The sequence below is a fragment of the Crocodylus siamensis genome, chromosome 4, assembly GCF_052110815.1.
Source record: "Crocodylus siamensis isolate JL-2025a chromosome 4, ASM5211081v1, whole genome shotgun sequence".
NCBI lineage: Eukaryota > Metazoa > Chordata > Crocodylia > Crocodylidae > Crocodylus > Crocodylus siamensis.
In genome coordinates, this window is record NC_143398.1 from 75634635 (window position 1) to 75659136 (window position 24502).

Sequence of the window (24502 nt, forward strand, 5' to 3'; positions counted from 1 at the left end):
AATGTGTAAAAGATTACATTCTATTATGTATATGTCAAAAATAACATTTATGATTAGAATTATTATTTAGAGATGGAGGACTGTCTTGCAGTTAAGGCAGCAGCTTGAAGTTTATAACATGTACAGTTTACCCCCAGGGTTCCCATGTAAAGTTGGGGCAAGTCTCTTCATACTTCTGTGCCTCAGTTTTCCATCTGTAAAACTGGGAATGCCTTTTCTCACAGAAATATTAGGAGCATACATTTATTCATAATATGCTCTGATGCCACAGTATAAGCATAAAAGAAAAACTAAAGAAGTAAATTAGGAGATAAATATACTGTGAAAAAGTACAAAAGCATCACTTTGGTTTTAATTTTGTGATTTTTTTTTTTTTTATTTACATCTGGTTGGTAATAGTCTGTCAGAATGATTTCCTGTTATACTGGTAATTTACACAAAACTGAAATTTTTCATAGGAAAAATTCTTACTTCCCACTGAGAAAATCAAAATGAAACATTTTGTTACAAGTTATTTAGACCCAGTTCATGATATTTCACTTAGTTCAACTAACACAAAATACTTTGTTTTGTTCTTGAAACAGCTCAGCAAAATACAAGATTGTTTTTCCTGCTCTCATATTGCCTTGTGAGAGCTGTAGTTTGAACTCCCATGCTACCCTTTGGACTAATACTTTCTGACCAACTATCTCCCATAATGCAATATGGGATTCCCACTGAACAAGCTGTGTACCACACAGGCTGGACCCATGCAACATCATGGGAGCTGCATCAGCTATTTGCATCAGTTATTTAGTCTGGTTGGAGAGCCTAGCCCATGAGGAAGACATCAGTTTTCAAAAGTATAGTTCTTATGAGGCAGTAGAAAATATTGAAACAATATTTTTGTATTTCCAAACTAAATTTTTTCAAAATGTTAAGACCATGGAGAATTTTGAAATTTCAACTTTTTGTTCTGATTTGCAGTGAAAACAAAAGAAGAAATACTGGAATTTCAAGCAGGAAAGAGATTCCTGATGACTTTGTATTAATGACTTAGTTTTAATTTAAAGAAATTCGCATCGCCCTATTTTTATCAAAGAAGATGCACATGGTGGTTTTTTTCTTTAGGGAGAAGCAAAACAATATTAAAAATAGCAATTATATACAGGAAAATATGACATTCTTCAACACTTCCCACTGTGATTTTTTTTTTCTTCTAGTCGTAGAAGAATGTGTCTCCTTTTCAACCCATCAAGCATGGCTAGTTCTTCACTAGAGCTATGGCTATCTATAGCAGTTGAGGCTTTCTTCCTGAATCAGTGCAACCTTTAAATGTTCATTGAAGTTTCTATTAAACACTAAGGACTTACTTTTCGTGACTCAGTGAATTGTGTGCAGCTATAACAGCTAACAGTGGTGGATTTTTGTTCTTAAAAATGAAAGAAAATAATAATAAAAATGGAATATTTTAAGAAGTTGTAGCATACCATTTTATGGTAACCTCACTAAATATCAGTTCTTTTTTAGGTCAATGTTCTGTACTATCTGAATTGAGCATTATTACGTTTGATGGAAATAACATAGCCCTCTATAATGCGGCTTCCTACATTTTAGTCAAGCTCCCAGGAGAAATTATTGTTGCTCATGTTGAAAAATGTCCCACTAATCAGGTGAGAGCTTTGCATGATACCACTTCCACAGTAACCTTAATGGTGAAAGTTATTTTGGGTGTATATGTTGGCAGGTTTGTGAAGACATATAAGTTTTGTACATTTTGTTCACTTCTGCTAGTCCAGTTAATTTTGGATTGTAAAAAGCAGACAGCCCCTGCTACCATCATCCCCACCCCTGTCCCCGCTTTGCTAGCCTATCATCTCTTGTTGCCATGTTCCAGGAAAATGCACACTTAAACACTCCCCTTTTCTGGATGCAGGATCCTCAGTGTTTTAGTATTCCTTGTACTCTGTCTTCTCAGGGTATGTCCGTTTTACAAATCATCAATACAATATCAATTGATGTAGACTGACTTGAGCTAGATTTTAAACTGCTGCTATAGGTGGTGATAACATTATTATTGTTATTATCCAAGAAGCTAGGTCAGAGGTTCTCAAACTGGTCCGCGGACCACCACTGGTCCGCGAGTTCCATTCAGGTGGTCCACAGAAAAGTTGCGGAACAATCGAGAATATCTGTACTTGTAAGGTAAGACTACTGATATTAAAATATGAGTTGTGTGCTTTGATTTGTAGAACAAAAAAAAAAGTTTATTAAGTGGTCCACTGAGATCCTTAGCAATTTTCAAGTGGTCTGCAAAAAAAAAAAGTTTGAGAACCACTGAGCTAGATAGTTTAATCTTGTGTGTGGATTGAGATCTTTACAAAATGCTTTAGGAAAGCTGCATTGGTGTAAGCTTCTCTCCTGCATGTCTTGGATGCTCCTTATATAGATCATTTGATTGTCTGTCTTGGTTTGTTCCTCTTAAACAGGGGTGTCAAGCTTAGTCCAGTATCTGGACTGTGGAACCATGTAATCCTGCTTGTGGATTGCTGGACTGACCCCGTCCACTGCATGCAGCATGTGAGCTGACCCTGGCATTGTACACACCATAGGGGGTTGTTCCAGGACACACAGTGCATGTGGCACCCTGCTGGATGGACCCTGTGCATGAGCTTCATGAGGCACCCTAGACCAGCCCCATGCGCTGCTTCTGCAGTGCCAGGTCCAGCCTGAGTGCTACAGGCAGCATGTCCTTTGCCAGCCCTAGGTGCCAGGTGTATAGCAAGCCCCAGGGCTGAGCTGGACCTTGTGGCATGGGGTCTGCACAGGAGGCCAGTCCTGGTCTGTCCTGTAGAGCTAAATTATTTTGACCCCTCTATTCTGAACCCTGTTGGTCTAACTCCATAGCAATAAATCATTAAAACATTTGGAAATGCTTTCTATTTACTCAAGAGGAAAAGTGGCAGTGACACATAGTGAAAATGCTCTTTTGCAACGTAAGATTATTTCCTGGGGAGGTCAGAAATAAATTTACTTTTGAACAAGTTACTATCGTGTTTGTATTGCATGTCCTCTACCATTGTCAATTTTACTCTGGAGTAGCCTTTTGCTCGGCACAACACAGCACCCCACCTTTATATGGCCAGGCATGAAATAGTTCCTACTGTGGATAGCTGCTTGAATATATGCTGTTTTTTGTCATAATAAAACAGGATGAATGTTATCAGTTATCCCTACATTTCTAATCTACTTTTACATATTTTTCAGAGTGCAAATTCAATAAGAAAACTAGTAAGTATTTTGCTAAGTAGCAAATACACTGCTCTTTATTTACTATTTGTTACATGCTAAAATAAGTAACATCTAATAATGTTCTCAGGAAAAGCAAGGTAACTCATTTTGGCATTTTTCTTATAAGGTTCCACCTGGAGGCACTTCAGGGCTTTGTTTTAAGAAATTAAATGTAACAACACTTACATATAAAGTACTTATCGACCGGTTAGCAAGAAAGGTGAGTGCATAACTGTTAACATAGAGCACATAAACATATAAGCAGTAATTGGAGAGTGCTTTGTTCTAGAATGCATCAAATCAGTCTCATAGTTTATGGAGTGTAAGATCAGGATTACCTCTGTGGTACAGTTTCCATCTGACCCATGTTATGCTACAACATCTGTACCACCTACCTTTCTAGTATCCCTGTTTTCATGAATGATATAGAAAAATTGTACACACATAATGTAAATTTACTATCTTTTTCCTCCTCTTTGACTTTTGTGCTTTCATAGCACTGGGACCAACTGTCATTCCTAAGTATTACAGGAAGCTGGTGGCTCTGATTCCATAGCTGACATTCTTTCTTGAAACCAGTTCTCCAATATGGCATTATGGATGTTGGAATGAATATTTTTCTGATGAGATGTAAAGCTGAGACCCAAGGCAGAATCTTTTTTGTAATGCAGTCTAAATCAGGCAAAAATGGTTCTGTTTGGTTCTGTCCTGTTCTTTCTATTGCTTTACAAATCCAATACCTGTCTAACCTCTCAGTTTTGAGTGTTTTTATATATATAAAAAAATATTGTCTGAAGTTATGCATTCTATTTTCCTACTTAAAAGTCAGAACTGAAAGCAAACCAGATTCAGAAATATTCTCAGACCTGTTCATTCCTGTTCCCTTGTCCTGTGTTTTAATTCATCAAATGAAAGTCCCCCTGCTGGTTTGTAATAGGAGGGAAGTGAAAAATTAAGATCCCACTTCCATAATTAGGAAAGTTTCTTACTTTACAGTTTTCTTACATTTCATACTTCCATGGCAATGGTAGGAGATATAGACTGACCAGAAACTCCATGATTTGTACACATTGACCATTTCTGGTAACTGAAACAGGAACAAAGAATAATGAAAAGGAAGTTTTGTTTGGTGTTCCATTAAGTATGATTTTTTGGAATTCTGTGGCTCATTCTTAAAAAGTGTTTTGTCTATTTTAGGTAGTGGTGGACTCTGTAATTCAGCCTTTACCTTTCTCCAAACATGGATTCTGCATTCAGGACACTGGTGCAATGTACGTCATTAATACCCCGGCTGGCATTAGCATTAAGTGGGCTCACATTACAGGCATTATAGATATACAGTATGGATTACATTCTAACACTTCTACCAAGACAGAAGGACTTTGTGGTGAGATTATGTTGCCTATCAATCTTTATTTTTGTATCATATTTTGTTTTCACTGAGGGTTTATATTTAATCTTTTCTCATTTAAAAGGTCTACCATATCCCATTTCTTTAATACCCCTGCCATCCAAGACTTACTAACCGTGACTTGTCACTGAAGAGTTTGGCAGTATAGAATTCCTTAGAGTTTAATGACAGTTCTACTTAAGCTGCACTCAAGGGTTCTGCTAATGTCAATTCTGTTTTAAAACATTGTTTGCTATTAACTCTTGGAAGAATAAAACTGTCTTTGAGATAAACAGTTATTACCATATACATGTAAATCTGTTTGAAATGTACTATTCTAAGTCTTTGGCTGCAAGGAAAAACATTAATGGAGTCCACTGAACAAATAAGCTGAAATCTGTACTTGGAAGTAACTGCAAAGGAAGGGGTTGAGATGGAGACAATGCATCCAATGGACACTGCACAGGAATGTTGATTCCTGAAAGGCTTTGTCCCAGATGATGAAGAGAGTTTGTAGTGCATGATTACTAGTGCTGTGGGTTTGGAGTGCACCCAGGAAAGGGTTTGAGTCTTAGGGCCTTATTAGACATTAATTTTAGGTGGCTGGATTGCCTGGACATTAACACCTGAAACCAGTTTTAAATACACATCAGGCAGCTTAAAGTTACACCACTCCAGGGCAGGTTTCTCTCTGATCCATATTATCCAGCTTATGTTCCATTAATGTGTGGCCACAGATGAGCCACTCAAATTGCAGTCCTCTAGCATCCCAGGATGCAGGGTACCACCCTCCTCTTCTGTGTGGATAAACTTTTGACTCCCTGAACTCTACTGCCCAGGTTGCAGTCCTGGAAGCAAGACAAATCCATCTCCTGCCCCCAGGGGTGTGGCTTTCCCACTCCCAGTGGTGCCACCTTGTGTAAACCCCTCAGTGGCTGCCTGACTTCATTTCACCACCCTCTTCCCCCCCGCATTATCTTTCCACCTCCCATTTCATTACTCACTCCCATCCCATTAAGTCTTGGACTACTAGCTTCATGTTCTCACTCCCCCCACCAACTCATTTCTCACACATGCCCAACTAGAGCAGGGATAGAAGCCTTTGCTGGCTCTCTATCCCTGTAGGTGCAAGTCACAGCTGTAGCTCCTTATCAGGCTCCTGCTTGCCAAATCACAGCTGGGTGGGTGGGGGACAGTCAAAGAAGGTTTTTACCCTCAAGTCAGGGTGGGCAAAATATGGCATGTGGACTGGATCTGGCTGCCAGGGGATTCTATCCAGATGACAGCAGGTCCGTTAGCCCTACCCAGCCCAGGTGCAGAGGGTGGCCTGAGCCATGATACGTGTGTCTTGTCCTGCTGCCCCCACATGCGCAGTGGGGTTAGGGACCCCTGGATGGCCAGACTCAACTTCCCAGCAGCCTCTATGGTGGTGGCTCACTCTGTCCAGCTACCACTGCCAGTGTCTCTGCCACTGCTAGCCCAGTCCTGCTGCCTGGATACTCGAGCGCATCTGCCCCACACCCACCTAGGAGCAGTACATCATATATCTATGGGGAAGGGGTGTGCTGGCTTTGTGTCCTCCACCTTTCTTCCTAGTCCGTGAAAGGAAACTTTCCGTTAGATGCTACATGGGGAATTAGATCCACAAGTTAAGCAAGAAAGGGCCAGAGAACTAGCTATACCACATACTACAATCCCTCTACTTCTCTAGTGTGAATTCCAAGTATTGATTAATTTCAGCATTGAATATAGGTGGTTTCCCCTCCATGATAAGACTCTTACCCTTATAGATGGGCGGTAGCAGTGGGGACAGGCATACCACTATTTGTTTTACAGAAGTGTTGAAGGATCAGAGCTAGAAAAGGAGGTTAGGAAACTCTCACCATGAAGTATGTAGAAACTACTAGTGAAATCCTGGGAATGATGTAATTCTTTACTTTTTCATGTTGGTATGACAAGGTGTTTAGCAGAATTTGCAGATTCACTGGAATCTGACAGGCAACACCATGAGCACCTCTTTTATGACCTCAAACTTGCAACCTTTGGGTTGTCAACTGTGTGCCTTAGCACCCAGCCACACCAGCTCCCAAGAATGCAATTAATGGTAAAATTCCCATTGGTTTAGTAGGGCAAAGATATCACCCTGCTTCTCAACCTGAGGAATTTCAGGTTTGCGGGACTAATCTGTATAAAAGAATACTTGGACTTTGCCTAAAATTAAAATCTGTACATATTATTTCACATCTTAGATTAGATTTTGGTATTTGTTTCAACTTTTTGAAGCAAGGTTTGTAAAATCTGACAATGAAAAATAATCCAGGTATGATAATTATACTAAAATTACATATTTGATCCACATCCAAACATGTAAAAATATTTCAAAACAAAACTAGATATACCTAGACTTTGAGTAGTGGATAAACACCAATTCAAAAAGTACTCGGAGGGGAAAAATACTGACGGAGGAAATTAGAAGCCAAGAGTACAAAAGGATACAAAAATAAATTAGATATACAGAAAATAATGTAATAAATCAGGCTGCCTATTTCTGTATAAAGCATTGCTCTTTTGATAAATCAAACCTCTCCCTGAATATTCCAGTTCTAACTTATTATTGACATGGTACAATGTAGAAGTATGGGAGTATTTATCCTCAGTTAAAAAAACTGCATGACTTGTGTACTTGCACAGTAGCAAATTCATGAGAGGGAGGCACATGGCAGCTTTTGAAAAGACGTTAGATACATACAGCTGCACTAAGAAATTAAATAAGAAAAACATTTTTGGAAAGAGGGTGTCTTACTGTTTTTTAACTTTAAGTATTTAGAAGTGTTAGTATAAATCCAAATGATGTGTCAGATTTGTGAACCACTCCTACCCATGGTTTGCAGTTACTTGTATAAGGACTTCCATTTAAAATAATACTAAAATACCTTTTAGAACTTGCTCTGTGCAAGAGTATCAAATCTGGTGCCACATGAATGAATTTGCTGTCCTGCCGGTGGTTTATCCTGGGAATAGGTATTGTCGATTAACTGTGTCTAGGAAAGGTTTTATTACTTTAACTTTGTGATCTGCTTGTCTAGCTGACTTACTGAGCTGATAGTGTACACAATTAAACTATATATAGGAAGTTGGAACTGCACTGTGTATAACTGCATTCAGCTGTACAAAATCAGTTGACTAAACTTAAAAAATATTGAGATTTCTTGAAATAAAATCAAAACGAATACATTAAAAATTGTTTTAAAATGTAGTTGGTGCAATGTTAACCTTACCTAACAATTAATTGCACTTCTTTTCATTTGAAGAACAAATGTGCTGTATTTTTCACTAAATGTGATGTTGTCTCTTAAGGCGTGTGCAATGGAGATCCTTTTGATGACCTCAAGATGCAAAATAGAACTATAATTACACACATTGAGGAAATTGAAGCATTTATTAGGAGCTGGGAAATTGAGAAATCAGTTGATGTAACGACCAGGAGGCCAGTAAGAAACTGTACTGAAGATAACTGCACTTACTGTATGGAACTGCTAAACAGAGAGGTTTTCATTCCGTGTCACAAAAAAGTAAGTACAAAGAAAGGAGCACTTTTAAGTCTGAATTAATTAAATGATTTATAAAGAAAATATAAACTAGTCAGGGGGGATCAGCAGGCATTGGGGGAGTCACTGTTCCCCCGAGCACTGCCAGGAGTGACCAGGAATAACGGTCACAAGCTGGCAGAGGGTAGGTTTAGGTTAGATATCAGGAGGCGCTGACTTCACGGTCAGGGCGGCTAGGGTCTGGAACCAACTTCCAAGAGAAGTGGTGCAGGCTTCTACCCTGGGGGTGTTTAAGAGGAGGTTAGATGAACATCTTGCTGGGGTCATTTGACCCCAGAACTCTTTCCTGCCATGGCAGGGGGTCGGACTAGATGATCTGCTCAGGTCCCTTCCGACCCTAGAAACTATGAAACTATGAAAATTATAATTTATAGTTTCATTTTCTTTTACTCCCTCTGACATATTGCTTGCCAAAATAACTCTTCAGATGGTTTCCATCTATGGCTAGCTACAGATATTCAGTCTGTTATACGGTTTTCTATAAGCAGTATAGTTTATACCAGTAGTGAAAAGAACACAAATTCACCCTGGAAGGTGGGGAGCGTCAAATCTGCCATTTTTTAAAACCAGTCTGTGTATTTAACTCCTATTCTGTTATGGGTATAGACCAATTTACGATCACTTATAGGTTAAGTACAAAGTCAAAAAGCCTGAGACTGAATTGATTCAAATGAACAGACATTTTGATTCCAGAAATGCAGCCATGTGCCTGCAGTGGCCCAGGCCAGAAGCCAGGGGGTGCTAGAGCACACCTCCATGCTCACCTGAAGCAGACAGGTTGGGCCAAGGCTAGCCTGCTCATCCTGTGATGGTGGGTTTGCAGGGGCTGTGCAAAGCATCATGCGATGCTGGGGGACTGTGAGTTAACTTGAATCTGGAGGGGATCTGGGACAGAAATTCAATAAAAGATTTAACTTAAATCAGTTAAGTCTGTTACTACATCCATCCAGGTTTATCTTAAAGTGGTTTCAGCCATTTTGAAAGCAGTTTATGTGCACTAAACTTCTGTTCTGTTACAGATTTGAGCCACTTTCTGATCACTTACACCAGTTTTATGTATAAGTTATGTCTCTAGACATACTGGTAAAAGTGTAATAACTGTACCTGGCCTGAAGGAACACCTCGAGTGCAGACCACCATGTTACTTTTTGGCTTCTGAAAATACTGTACCATCTTGTAAATGAAACCCTTATTAGAGTGACATAACACAGCATCAGCCTAACAGTGAAATATAAACCAAATCTTTATTAAATGTTTATGAGGTAGCTGGTTAGGAGTGAAGGCCCAGACCTTCTGTTTATATGCTACTGGATTCTGGTTGGTCAGAGATCTCTGTAGCTTGGGGAAACATCACAGAAGTTAGCTTGGTCACTTTTATATTTGTAGCATGATAGCTTACTGCTGGAAAGGTTATTTTCAGGAACAGAACTGTAAGGATTGTGTCATTTAGCACATCAGCTGCCACTAGAGGTAGCTGATGTAGCACAGGAAGAGTAGGAATGACTAGAGAGGCAGAGAGATTAGAAAATGAATTTCAAAGACATTATGGATGTACAATTCTTTCTATTTCAAACCAGGATTAAGCAGGATTGGTACTTTCTCCATTGTCCAGATCTCCATTCCTAATTTTATTATTATTTGCTTAATTTTCCTTTTCTATGGTTTACTCTGTTTTCTTCCTTTCTGTTAAACTACTTTGCAGTAGACTGACCCCCTGTGAGCAGACTCTCAGATATCTTTCGTTTAAGCTTGAGACCTTTCTCTTATCAAAAGAATAGGTGGGGTTATAAAAACAAACAAACAGAAAAGAAACTGTTTGAAGTATCAGCTGAAGAAATCTGGTGGGAGAGTTATGCAAGGCATTGTGTCACTAAAAAGAAGGAAGTTGGACATTGGTCTTTGCTCATCCACTTTAATATCTTCAGCTTCTAGTGAATCAGATTATTCAAAATTAGTCAAAAATACGTCACGGTTGTTGGTTTCTGAACCCTACTTTCTTACACATCTGGCAGATTCACTGATACTGCTTCAAGGGAAGTGCTACATGCCCTGTTTTTGGGGCTACCTTAATGTTTGACATGCCAAAAACACTTGGTTGAGCCAAGATGTTTATTCTTATTTTGTGTACATGAAGTTGACATCTGGAGAGGATTAAAAATGGTGCATGTGTGCTTTACATAAAAATGAAGTGGCAAAAATTCAAAAGGTGAACAAGAGTGGGAAATGAAAACCGCTGCTGTAAAGAGCACTATGACAAAAGAGAGTACATCCAGATTTGCAGAAGTCACAGTAAGAGAGGGGGAGTTGAATAAAAATGGCAGACAGAACACTACTGAATTCTTCATTCTTCCTGGTTGTACAAGCTTAAGCAATAATAAACCAGAATTAATATTGGTTAGAATTACATAAACCAGAACTCATATTACATTTGAATTTTGATGTAGTACATTTGGAGTCAAGAAAAAAAATCCCATTTAAACATGAGTCTAGTACTACATAATCTATTCATAATTTATAGAGGGAATGGAAGCAGAGTTTAACTGCAATTGGAGATTTAAACTGGAAGCATCATATTGCAAAGCACCTTGTCAACAGTACGGCAGTGTCATCAGGGCTGTTTTCTATGCCTACTAATGAGCATGTAAAATTGTGGTAGATGTAATATCATGCAACTAATAGTCATAAGCAGAAAAAAGGTATCACTACCTGCCAGTCAGAAATCACAGATTTTTTTTTCCCTCTTGTACTAGTAATATATCTTTGAATTTATTGTCAACTAATAGAAAAAAAAGTTGTTCTACTAGTGAAATGCCAATTAAAATGTATTTCTAGGTTTCACCACAGGACTTCTGTGGAAAGATGTGGATTAACAATACTTACTTTTGGAACTATGAATGTGATGCACTTTCTGCTTATGTGGCTTTGTGCAACAAACATAATATCTGTATTAAGTGGAGGACACCAGATTACTGTTGTGAGTTAAAATATTTTACCTTCAAAAGATATTTTATACCATTACAGTATTTCTACGTATTATTGTTGTGTATTGTGCTCTTTCAGTCACAGCCAGTTGATGTGCAAAGTAAGTAAGTCAAAGTAGATGGGCTAAAATCATGGCAGCTATGGCTTCACTTAAGGATTTTGTCCCACAATTTTTTCAAATGTATAATTTTGTAGTTTATTTCTAAATGTAAATTGTTGCTCTTACTAAATTTACACCTTAAAAAAAAGAGAATTATTTGTTATATTCTTTTTTCTGTGTTTGTGGATGGTAGCCTTGAATTGTCCCAATGGCAAGGAATACCAGCCTTGTGTGCAACCCTGTGAAGCCAAAACATGCTTGAATAAATGGTTCCATGAAGAATCTCCTTGCTCCTATTTAAGAGAAGATTGTGTCTGTAAAAATGGGACCATTCTTCATAGAACAGACTCGGATCTCTGTATACCAGAAGAAAAATGTAGTAAGTAAGAAAGAGCAAAGGGATCTGCTCTGGATTAATGCAAGTGGTATATCCTCTATGTGGCCAGTTTCCAGAGCCTGGGCTCTGTCATAGCCCCCAGCTATAAAGGTTGCCTTAGTGTAAACTTTGGAATTCATGGTTTCAGCTCTGGTAGGTTTTGGCTCATGAAAGCAGTGATTTACTGGTAAGTGATTTTTTTTTTTTTTTTTATTCTAAAACTTCTCTTGTCCAGGAGTAAATTTGAATGAATAGAACCAATGGTTTCTCTCCTCTCTTTTTTTCCTTTTCTCTTTGATCCTTTGTCCAAAAAAACTATAGTTTAGGAATGTTTTGGGGCAATCAACTGATCCTAGATTTTGTGATGATGGCCTGAATTGCCTTTTTTTTTAATTTGATATGGTGATTATAAAGATTTCTTACATACCTAGACATTCCCACAGGAAATCATAACTTCAGAATTTCTTGACTAAAATGTCTGTATCAAGCCACCGTCCTTTATTGTTTACTCAAAGCTTTAAATCGGTGCAGAAAATGAATGTCTTCTTGCTTAGTGGTGTTACCTATCAGGAGATATCATACATTGGTTCTGGCAAAGGTATATAGGTATGGAGAGTTAAGTCCATAGGATCCCTCATTGTTTGGGTCCTGGCTATTGGAGTGATTTCCGAGATAGATTCAAAACCCAAGATGGAAGTGATTTTGGACCACTCACTCAGGGGTTTACACGCTCCACAGAAGGATGTGGCAGAGTGAATTGGTCAGTGAATAACTAGGTATGGCAGAAAATGCTTCCTCAAGTATCCTGGTACAACAGGCTAGCAGGGTGATTTCTAATGTAACAACGCTGCAAAAGTAGTGACTGAATTTTTTATTTGCACACAGAGAGACAGAAGGTCTGTGCAAAAACTTTGATTTTGGTGTTAAGTTCAGGAAGTAATAATCATTTGAAGGAGAGCAGCTGCACTTTGCAGGAGTTAGTGGGATGGGTCTGCTAATGCACTAAAAAGGGTATCAGATTCCAATATAGTTTAGAAAACAATAGAGTTTTCTGACAGTTAAATATATAATCTACATTAGTATACTTTATTGGCCTTTTATGCAGTGAAAGTAGCTAGTTGGCACATTATTCAGGATTCTATTACCTGTCATTTTGTTTTTCTTTCTTAGCATGTACAGATAATGAGGGACAGCCCCGTTCTGCTGGAGAGTTTTGGAAGGGATCCATTAAAACATGTTGTATGTACAGCTGCTTGGAGAATGGAAGTGTTATTGCTGTAGAACCTGAATGCAGTGAAGACTCACCACCTGTTTGTGAGCGAGAGGGTGAAGTTATCATTAATGTCATTGAAGAGGGGGCTTGCTGTCCAAAGCAAGTTTGTGGTATGTTTACACCTCAACACTTTTGAGAACAGTACATGGGAGATATTAAACATTCACTGCATGTAGTGGCATACAGGCAGGATTTAAAGTTAAATTTTTCAAATTGCCTACTAGACTTGAAGCTGGTTGATTTGGGAATTTTTTGACAAAATGGTTTTATATTTGAAAATGCTAATTGGTTGACATTTGAAAGTCTTTCAGGTTCAGTATCAAATTCTGAGAGGGACAGACAGATGCTTCAGAACTGCGTATAGCCTGGTGGGTGGTGCACTCATCAAAACTGTTTTGGACCCAGAGTTGCTTAGGACACTGAATTGTAGTGATTTTTCATAACATTAGGATCCTGAGACTTAAAGTGCTCTTGAAAGTGTGGATCATTTTTTTTCTAAACCATGTAGGAAATTCTAGGGGGAGAGGTGCTTAAAAACGAAATGTCTTTGTCTAATCCTAATTAATGCCAGATGCTAATATTTTGTCTGTTTGTATCTCTTAACAGAAGAAACATGGTGCTAGCTCTTGTCATGTTAGTCTATTTCTTAATAAAGTGGCTAAGTGGAAATAAAAGGCAAATGGTCCATGTGAAATAGTTGGCTACGCATAATCACTTGCCAGTTGTCACAAAAGGAATGTTTCAGTCAGATTAACCAACATTAAAAATATTGTGTCTTTGTGAATGAATGAATGCTGTTATTTTTTTCAGAATGCAACATGACTTTATATGAGGCTCTTATTCCAATCTGCAGAAGTGGTGAAAAATTAGTAATAGGCTATAACCCCCTTTCTTGCTGTCCACAATACCGATGTGGTAAGTTGCACATGGAAGTAAGATTAAAAGGATATTTTCCAATCCTGTATTTATCTGTGCTAGATGTTATTGACGGATGTTCTGCCTGTGTTAATAGATCAGAACACTGTCAGTAGCACGAGACTAATATTTCTATTTTGTTCCTCAGGGTTTTTGTGGATATTTGTATTTGAGCTGTCTCTCAGTTTTGATTTATAACATGTTTGGGTGGATTAATAGGAAGTGAAAAAGGGAAGATAAACAGAATAGCTTTTTTATTTGGGCATTATATCTATGACTTCTCTTTTATGTAGAATGTGATCTTTCAGCATGTCCTAATGCTTCCCGTCCAGACTGCAGAGAGGACCAATTTGTTGTTGAAGCAAAACAGGAAGACCCTTGTTGTTTCCTATATCTCTGTGGTAAGATGCCCTACTGTATTATCGTTCTTGTAGGTAGGTGGGAAATTATATGGAATTTAGAGGTAAGGAGGGTGGTGGGTTCTAGTGACATACTTGATAACTTTGGCTGAGAATTGTCACAGGATCTGATACAACAGAGTCTTACAGGAGGGGCTAAACAGTTTTAATTTACTACCTTCAGGGATTCTTCTGCAGGTTTGAGTGATTTTTTTTCCCCCCCCTCACTGCTAAACTGCAAAATGACTGAGATAAAAATACAGGGATTGAGCTCATCTTAAAATGTGGATGCATTTTATTCATTGAGTTCTGTGAGCTTTGCTTTCAGTCTGCAACTTTCTAAGTAATAATCCACAAGTTTCTTAGTATAAATCTCAATGAGTCAATACAATTTATGTATATGCTGCTTCATTACATTCATTTACCTATTTTGTTTGAACGTAATAGTAAAAAAAGGCCCCGAAATATTCAAATGACATGTCCAGCATAAGAATGTGAATAGTATGAAACTAGTATGTAGCAACTTTCTGATGATACACCTGAAACCTTATATAAGGCTTGTTCTTTTTAATTTTAGTTTGTGAATCTTGTGTTGAGCCAATTCCATTATGTAATGAGGGAGAAATTCTCACAGTAGATCTAAGCACCACTCATTATTGTTGTCCTCACTATCACTGTGGTAAGTAGGACTGTCTTTAATTGAAAGATTTCTCTTTATGTAGTAAACATTATTTGCATGTATTATCTTTTTCAGGCGACTCCAACACTTGTCACCAAAACTTGAGATTCTCTATACATTAAAAGTAGAGCGTGATATCATACACCATTTATACAGTATCTTAAGATACTGCTCTCTTATGGTGTCCCATTTGTTTTTGTTTAAACTTTGTTTTCGTTATATTGTTAGCTTCTTGAGGGAGGGACTTAAGCAACAATTTTCAAAAATTACTTGTGTTGAGTTGATGTGATGAACTACAGGTTTCCCTCACTTTATAGATTCATAGATGCTAGGGTTGGAAGACTACCTCAAAGGATCATCGAATGCAACCCCCTGCCAGTGGCAGAAAAAAATGCTGGGGTCATGTGACCCCAGCCAGGTGCTTGTCCAGTCTCCTCTTGAAGACCCCGCCAAGGTAGGGGAGAGCAACATCTCCCTTAGAAGCCCGTTTCAGATTCTGGCAACCCTAACTGTGAAGAAGTTCTTTCTGATGTCCTACTCTCCATCAGCTTATGGCCACTGCTTCAAGGGGTGCTCTGGTAAACAGAGCATCTCCTATTCCCTGCTGCCCAACCTCCCCCTGGTGAATTTGTATACAGCCTTGGCCTTCTTTTACAGAGGCTGAAAAGGTCCAGCTCCCTCAGCCTTTCCTCATAAGCCATTTCTTGCAGGTTTCTAATCATATGAGTAGCCCTCCTCTGGACCTCGTCAAGGTTGTCCACATCCTTCTTGAATTGCAGCACCCAAAATTGGACACAGTACTCTAGCTGCAGCCTGACCAGTGTCGCACAGGGGGGGAGCATCACCTCCCTGGACCTGTTCGTGATGCACCTACTAATGCATGACAAAGTATGGTTAGCTCTGCTAATTGCTTCATCAAATTGACAACTCATATTCATCTTGGAGTTGACAACGAGTCCAAGATCTCTTTCTGCCCCTATACTGCTGAGAGGGTCATCCCCTAGTCTATAGATGTGCTGCTGATTCCCTCTCCCTAGATGCAGCTTGTACTTGTCCTTGTTGAACTGCATCCTGTTGTTCTCTGTACTCTTCTCTAACCTGTCCAGGCCTACCTGAATTTGTTTTCTTCCCATCAGTGTGTTTGCTTTGCCCCATAGTTTGGTGTCATCTGCGAATGTGAACAGAGTGCTTTCCACACCCTTATCCAGGTCACTGAGGAAGATATTGAACAGCACTGGCCCATGGACCAAGCTTTGGGGGACCCCTCTGCCCACATCTTTTAAGGTCAATACCGACCCATCCACCACCACCACTTTCTGGGTACAACCCTTAAGCCAATTTGCCACCCTCATGACTGTGTAATCATCTATGGAACAGCCATTCAATTTGCTTATAAGAATAGGATGAGAAAATGTGTCGAAAGCCTTCTTAAAGTCCAAGTAGATGACATCTACCTCGACACCTAAGCTTTTAGTGACCTGGTCATAGAAAGAAACAAGGTTAGCCAGGCAGGATCTACCTGCAATGAACCCGTGCTGGTTGCTCTTCAGCATTATATTACCCTCTGGACCCCTACAAATGTGATCCTTGTTAATTTTTTCTAGGGTTTTCCCAAGGATGGAAGTGTGAAACTAATAGGTCTGTCATTACCTGGATCTTCCTTCCTCCCCTTCTTGAAAATAGGAACCACATTGGCCCTTTTCCAGTCCTCAGGGGCCTCACCTGAGCACCATGACTGCTTGAACAGTTTGCCAGTGGCTCTGCTATGACACTGGCTAATTTCTTCAGCACCGTTGGGTGGAGCTCATCCAGTCCCGCTGATTTAAACACTTTGTGTGTTCTGTATGTGAAAATTCACTCTTATGCAATGACCCTCTTTATACCAAGAATTCATTATAAGCAAGGTAAATTCACTCTTATGTGATCAGTGCAGTGGAAGCCCGCAGTCAGCTGCTTTTTGTGGTGCACTGTGGGAGTGATGTGCACCAAAATATAGTCTCCTGTATGGATCTGGGCTCCTCACTTGCTGTCTGTGACATATGTTTCTGTAGTTGCCGTCCCTATTCTGACTTCTAAGTGTCCCACTAGCTCATTTCCTACCCCTCTCCTACCCTGCTTGAACCTCCTACACCAACTAAACATTCACCACCACTCTGTGCTTGTGTGTACTCTCTGCTGTTGGCGAGTACCAAAACTGTCTTGTAAAAGTGGTAGAGATGGGTCTGGCGGTCAGTACAGTCAAGGTTTTGGAATGTATCCCTATTTGTTGTGCTTTAAAGTGGGTTTCCTTTATGCAAATTTGAGTTATGCACTGTTTTCCAGGAATGTATGTACTGCATAAAGTGAGGGAAACCTGTATAGTATATATTCCTGTTTAATATCTAATGTCATCTATTTACTACTTATTTACTTGTTATAGGAGTACTCCATCAATATATCTTTCTTCCTAAAGTGGACACAATTTTCATTTTGTTCATCTAAGTAACCCTAGCCCATTGTTGTATTCAGTGTAGTCAATCTGAGTGCCATATTTTCTTTCTTTAGTGGGACTGGAATGGTGTTATACCCATGATGCTCTAGAAAAATTCTGAGGCAAGGGTTTTTGTGGTATCTTTTATTGGACCAACTGCCTATTTGGGAGAGAAGTTGGATCATTTTAATGGTCTTAAGTCTTCTACATAATTAGGTTATCCACTCAACTGCATTTCCTTTCTTTTGCAGCTACTTTTGATCACTTCTCTTTGCTGCTGCTCTACAGTCAACCTCCATTCCTTAAGTTACTGCTTTAATTTACATGGAGTTCAATTGTTTCTTTTTCACTGTTATTTAGCTTAGCATGTATTTGCTGCTTTTTCATACCTGAGGAAGGGCAGTTTGTATATAAAAATGTCTCCAAAATCTCACCCAACTATATGGTTAGTCCAGTAAAAGGTATAAAAAAAACCAAACCCCTTGCCTCATGCTTTCTTTTGTCCATTCTTCAGAAATTGTCCAGTAGAGGGATGCTCTTACCATGCTCTGGCCCCCTGTAGCAGCCAGGGGGAGCTCCAGGGTGCTAGCCCAGGGCTGGTGCCCATGCACATGGGGCCAGAAGAAGTCCTTGCCCCGTGCACACTGGGTGTGGTCCTGATGTGCAGGGAACCTGGAGACAGCTGCCCCTGCAGAGCTTTCCTGGCCCTTTGCACATGGGAACAAGCCCTTGGCCCAGCAGGGTTTCTCTGCATAGCTGGGAGCTGTCCCACTTTTAGGGCTGTGCAGGGATTTTCATGAGCAACCTGGGTTGGCCAGGACCTGTCCCACTTCTGGGGCAGGTCTGGGCTGCATGAGAAAATTCCCAAGCAACCTGGAGCTAGCTGGGAACTAACCTGCTTCTGGCACAGCTCTCAGCTAGCTCGGGGAAATCCTTGCACAGCTCAGAGGTGGCTGAGAGCTGCCTCAGAAGTGGGACAGTTTCTAGCCAACCCCAGGCTGCTCAGAGAAATCTCCACACAGCCTGGAGCTGGCTTGGAGCCTCCCCAGAAATGGGACGGCTCCAGGCCAGCTCCTGAATGTGCAGGAAGCAGAGCTCTTGAGTCCCAGCATTGCTTGGCTCCCAGCTCCTGTGGGGAGCAAGCAGCTGAGTAGCTAGGATCGAGGGGGGGCAGCAGGGGGGGAGAGAGCTACCCCCATCTGATTGCTGCTCAGCTCCCGCAAATTTGCTCCTGGCCAGTCTACACTTGTGCTACTTCATAGCCTCTCCTGCGCAGTTAGTTTATGATCTGTATTTACTGCACAATAAATGGTATGCATGTCTAGACAGTGATTCTTTTATTGCACAGTAGATTAGTCTACTGTGCAATAAAGTATCTCACATAGATACACCATCTGAATCCTAGACCAACCTTCCAGTATATCTACTACTCCCTGCAGCTGCTTGTCATCTGCAAACTTGCTGAGTGTGCACTTTATCCCATCTTTGGGATCTCACATTGATGAAAGTGAGCTGATGCCTCAAGTGGTAATATCAAAATTATATGAGAAATTCGGCATAGTTAGAAAAACTATGCTAAGGAAATATGAGCTGAAAAAAAAATCTTGATCCATGTCATTTCTCTCTATCTAGTTTGTGATGAGAACCTTTGTTCAATGCCTCTTCTGAATTGCACAGATGACATGAAACTTGTGAAAGAACATATACCTGGGCAGTGTTGTCCCGAGTGGCACTGTGGTAATTATTTTCTGTTCTTCTACTGGTTCATTTTATTATTACAAATCAAGACCTTTAGACTAATAGAAGTTGTTGCTCTTTTCTCAGAATGTAGCTGCGAAAACATTACCAAACCAACTTGTAAATTGGTAAGAGATTTTTCTTTTGATACTATTTAGTAAAAATGTTCAGCATTTTATTCCTTTCTTTCTCTTTATCTACTGTTGTTTTTCCATCTCTTTCTGAGGTTCTTTATCATAGGCTATGGGATTGGACCATTGGTAACCCCAATGTATACATTAGCCAGCAAACAGACTGCAAAATGGGGAAGACTGTTATCTTTCTCCAGACAAAAACCATAATCTTCTGGGATTTCTATATAGTTTCTCTATACTACAACCAATAATCCACTGACAAAATTTGGTTTTGTGCTTTTAAGAAGATGAGGAAAGAAAATATATACCATATTTTCTCACATACAATGTGTCCTGGAATGAAATACACATGCACCTTGTTTTTGAAAGACAAATCTTTCTTTGTAGTAAGTAGCTGAGTAGCAGCAGCTAGGGAGCTGAGCCTGCTCATTGTTCTGCTCACTGTAGATCATGCAAAGACTTTGTACTCCTTATGCTTCTACCAGGTGAAAGCAAAAGCAAACTGCTCTTATTATATTTCATCATATATAATGTGCATTCCAAATTCCAGCAGCTGGTTTTTGGCAAAAATGTGTATGACAGCCTCGTATGGAAAGTATGGTATGTATTTTTGTTCAGTATTGTCTAGAACTAATAAGCCTAAAATTTTACCTCTTAAAAGTTCCATTTCAGTAATGGGTTAAGATGTATTAATATATTAATGGAATAATATATAATATTGACTTGTTTTATAAAACATCACATACTTCCTGTTAGAGATACTTAATATCTTTGACCTTTGTAACTATGAAAAGTTACATTTACTGTCCTCTGATCACATTTTCTATTTGTAGAAATTAGCCACTATGACATGGAATATTACTAGTAATAAATGTTTTATCTCCTATTGTCTATGATGAAAGGTGTGTTTTCCTCACCAAATGCCCACACTTTCCTTCTCCCATATGAGGAGTGTTTAATATTGATATAATGCAAGGAATATAGTATATATAGATCAAATTCTGAATCAACTGCAAGGAGTATAAGTTACTACAAGAATTTTGACCAATTTATGGAAGTCACAGAAGAAATTTTAGAGCTGAGAGTGGTATTTTCTAGCTATATGTAACTGACAAGTGGGTGTCCCAGAGCCTGTCTGATTGTTGGCCTGCCCACTTGTTTCAGGGCAAACTGCCCATCTACCTCTTTTGCCATGCTTTGGATGAAACAGTTGAAAGTTGATAACAAGGCGGGAGGCCTGATGCTAAGGGTCTATACACGGCTCTGAACCTTCTCTTACACTATGTCTTGTGCCTCATAGATGGCATTCATGGCCTAACACCTGGCCTAAGCTTATTTGGCCTAACACCCAGCTTATAGCATACCCCACGCTGGGACCCTTACGCCAGTGCCTCACATTGTCACTCCCGTGCCCTCACACTAAAGCTCGCAATCCCTGTGCCCTGAAATCAGGAGTCTTGATCCCTGTGCTGTCACACTGGGCTCACAATCACACCCACTTGAGGCTCCCAGCCCCTCCCTTTTCCTTGGGCTCCCTGCCGGGCTTGGGACCCTCTTGGTCCCCACACGCCCCCACACTGGGGCTTCAATCCCCTTGCCCAACACTGGGTCTCAACCCACCCCCCTGGAGCCTCACACGCAGCTCCTCAGGCCTCACTGTGGACCTGGGCTGTCTCGGGCTCCTTCACCGGACCAGGACCCTGCCTCAGGCTCCACACAGTGGATCTGGGCCCTTTGCTTTGTCTTCAGGGTGTGCTTCCCTGGCCTTTCCCCTCCGTGGAGTACTCATGAGGCAGCAGGGCTGGGGCTTTCTAGTGCCTCATAGTCACCCTTCACTGGGGAGGCACAGGTGTGGCATTTCCTGAAAACTGCTTTTCCACCGGTAGTCCCACCACCTGATCCAGCCCAAGCAGAGTATAGTTTTAGGTCATGCCCTGAGACCAGGAACCTCTTGCCATCCCCATAGTTCTTGCCCTGTACCTCCAACATGTTCTGAACAGCAGCTCCAGCTGGGTGATACTTTCTGTTTAGCTGCCTGCAGCAAACTGCTGGCTCCACTGCTCAGAGCCCTATTCTTACAATAAACAGCTGGGTCCTGTTCCCAATCAAGCAATTGTGCCTGATTGGGAGTGCAGCCACCTGCAAGCTGCTTTGTTGCAGCCACCTGCAACCACTTTGAGTAACAGAGCATGAGTTATGCTTTGGTATAGTAAGTTTATTACTGAAATAACCAGGATTTGTTACTTAAAAATGTATCTAAAATAAAGGAAACCACTTCAAAACACTAGTAAAACTGCTGTTGGGCTACTCTAATGTTATGTTCAGACAAAAAGAAAATGAATTACTTTGCTATTGTGGAGGTACTATGTTCATCTGATATTTTTGTGCCTGCTGTTTGTTGTAATATATTATGATTTCTTTTTCCCTCCAACAGCAAAGGGTGGGAGTGGTGGGAATATTGTTTGTTATTTTAAGAGTAGAATGTCTTTTGTTAGTGTTGAAGGTTAGTTTAAGGTAAACTTGTTTGTTCTTTTTTTATACATACAGGGAGAACTTCCAAACATAGATAGTAATATTTTTACAACTTGCGGATGCATGCACTACACCTGTGGTAAATTTTTCTTATTAATTTTTGTTGGCAAAAATGACCTATGCTGGTCTTCTCAAATATAAACATATTAAAATGACTTTATCTGTCTGCTTTATAGTGGCTCTAAGTAATTAGTATTTATAAAAGTTTAATTGGCAAAATGGCTATACTTTATGCTTGAAGAAAGACTAAATTTATGTAAAGAAATTCTTATTAGGACAATACTAAAATTAGAGAACAGTAGCGAATGTGAAGATTAACTTCATTCCCATTCTAGGAATCTGATTATGGACTTATACATTTTATAGTTTCACATGTTTCTTTTAAGCAGTTTTGCTGGGAATTATCTTTTCCACTAAATAATAGGGACCTCTCCGTTTTCAGTTTGAAAATTTAAATCACTAACCAAAGAGAATAAAAAAACTAAGTAAACCCCTTTGTGTATGCACTGATACTGAGATACCAGATTCAAACATGAAACTGGTGAATAGTAAAAATCCCACTTTCCCTGAGTGGCTGGGGCCATATTTGGTTTGTATCTCAGGAAGAAACCTTGTACCTGGAGAGGGTTCGTGTGGATTGGTAAAACCCCGCCTATGAAATGTTCTTCCCCCATCTAATTGGGTTTGGAAAATGTTAGCTGGAGCAGAGAAAAAAATACAAGCCCCAAAATACTGAAGCTGAGGCCCTCTATCCTTCTCGAGTTCAGTGCATCTCATTGGTAAATCTTGCTAGAGAGTTGGCTTCTGTGCTTCCCTCCAAGTTAAACCTTTCTTTCCAACCTCCTATCTCCTGCTTCAGGAGTTGTCTTCTCTTTTCACCTTGTAGTTATATATTGAATTATAGAAAAGTAGGGCTGTAAGGGACCTCCAGAGCTCTAGCCCTACTCCTTGCCAGAGGCAGGATCATCCCTATCCAAATCGGTATATACAAATCCATTGTCTAACCTATTAGTAAAACTACACGGTCAACCTTTACACAACCATAAAATGTAATAGCTTAATCTGCCACAGGTAAAACAGAGCAGCCAGTGTCCTGCAACTACAAAGGTTGTTTAAAATATGCTTGAGAGATCCCAGTAAGAAGGATTTCAAGAGCCACCCCCTCTTCCTCCTGCCCTCCCACCCCTTCACTTCAAGGGAAGGCAAAACTCCCCACATTCTGTACCAGTCTCACCGTGGGATATAAACTCCTTGATACCAAATATGGTGATCAGTCTGACCCTGAGTGGATGGGCAAGACCTAGCCTGGAACCTAGCAGGAGGACTAAAACCCAACACCTAGCCTGGGTTTTAGTCCTAGCAGGAGGATTGCAACACCCCAGTCAACATCCCCAGTCTTAGCTGCAAGCACCCCCCAGAGCTTCTGAGGAGGGCAAATCCTGCCACACTCCCTGATGCATGTAACAGCAGGAAGGGGAAAAGAATCCTTTCACAGCCCCATGTGGCATCCAGCAAAGCCCAGAAGCATGGGAAATACTAGTTGTAGAACATAGGCATAGATACTCCTAGATCATCTCTGACCGGTGCTTGTCCAACCCTTCTTGAACACCTCCAGATATGGAGATTCCACAGCTTTGCTACACAGTCTATTCCACTGAACAAGAAGTCCTTTTTTAAATACAGAGGGGGCAAAAAGAAGGTTCCAGGTAATATGGGTCCCTTGCAGGACGCGCTAGGAAATTTGGTCGTCACACCAGGCGACAAAGCCAACATATTTAATGATTTCCTTGCCTCTGTTTTCCTGAGCAGGGACCGGAACAATCACCCCTCCTCTGGGCCCCCCTTAGACCCCAGGGGAGGCGCACCTAGGCCAAGAGTTAGTGAGGAACTAGTTAGGGAAATTCTGGAGGGACTGGATGTATTCAAATCAGATGGTCCGGATGATCTCCACCCTAGAGTACTGAGGGAATTGCCAGAGGTCATTGTGGAATCCCTGGCACGGCTTTACGAGCACTTGTGGTGCTCTAGTGTGATGCCAGAGGACTGGAAGAGGGCCAATGTGGTTCCCATGTCCAAAAAGGGGAGGAAGGAGGACCCAGGAAACTATAGGCCAGTTAGTCTTACCTTGATCCTGGGCAAGCTTTTTGAGAAAATTATCCTGGCGCATGTCCACATGGGGCCAGCAGGGGAGATTATGCTTAGGGGCAACCAACACAGGTTCATTAGTGGCAGGTCCTGTCAGACCAACCTGGTGGCCTTCTATGACCAGATCACCAAATCCTTAGACGCAGGGGTAGTAGTGGACATAGTCTTCCTGGACTTTCAGAAGGCTTTCGACACTGTCTCTCACCCCGTTCTCATTAAGAAACTGGGGGACTGTGGTGTCGACACCCACACAGTCAAATGAGTCGCCAACTGGCTGGAGGGCCGCACCCAGAGAGTGGTGGTGGATGGGTCATTTTCGACCTGGAGGCACTGGGGTTCCGCACGGCTCGGTCCTCGGGCCCTCACTGTTCAACATCTTCATCAGTGACTTGGACAAGGTGGTAAACAGCACCCTGTTCAAATTTGCTGATGATACTAAGATGTGGGGGGATGTGGGCATGCTACAAGGGAGGAATAGGCTGCAATTGGACCA

General features: G+C 40.6%; 1 protein-coding gene across 1 annotated transcript in view; it reads left to right on the forward strand.

Annotated features, from left to right (window-relative positions):
- Window positions 1-24502, forward strand: part of OTOGL (otogelin like) — a 168644-nt gene that overhangs the window by 126110 nt on the left and 18032 nt on the right. Inside the window, exons 37-50 of the mRNA XM_090041582.1 lie at window positions 1510-1652; window positions 3247-3270; window positions 3398-3490; window positions 4468-4657; window positions 8018-8232; window positions 11101-11242; window positions 11544-11729; window positions 12897-13109; window positions 13810-13914; window positions 14208-14315; window positions 14890-14991; window positions 19094-19198; window positions 19286-19326; window positions 21880-21943. Of these exons, the coding sequence (XP_089897708.1) occupies window positions 1510-1652; window positions 3247-3270; window positions 3398-3490; window positions 4468-4657; window positions 8018-8232; window positions 11101-11242; window positions 11544-11729; window positions 12897-13109; window positions 13810-13914; window positions 14208-14315; window positions 14890-14991; window positions 19094-19198; window positions 19286-19326; window positions 21880-21943 (1731 nt within the window). The remainder of the gene's footprint in view (window positions 1-1509; window positions 1653-3246; window positions 3271-3397; window positions 3491-4467; window positions 4658-8017; window positions 8233-11100; window positions 11243-11543; window positions 11730-12896; window positions 13110-13809; window positions 13915-14207; window positions 14316-14889; window positions 14992-19093; window positions 19199-19285; window positions 19327-21879; window positions 21944-24502) is intronic.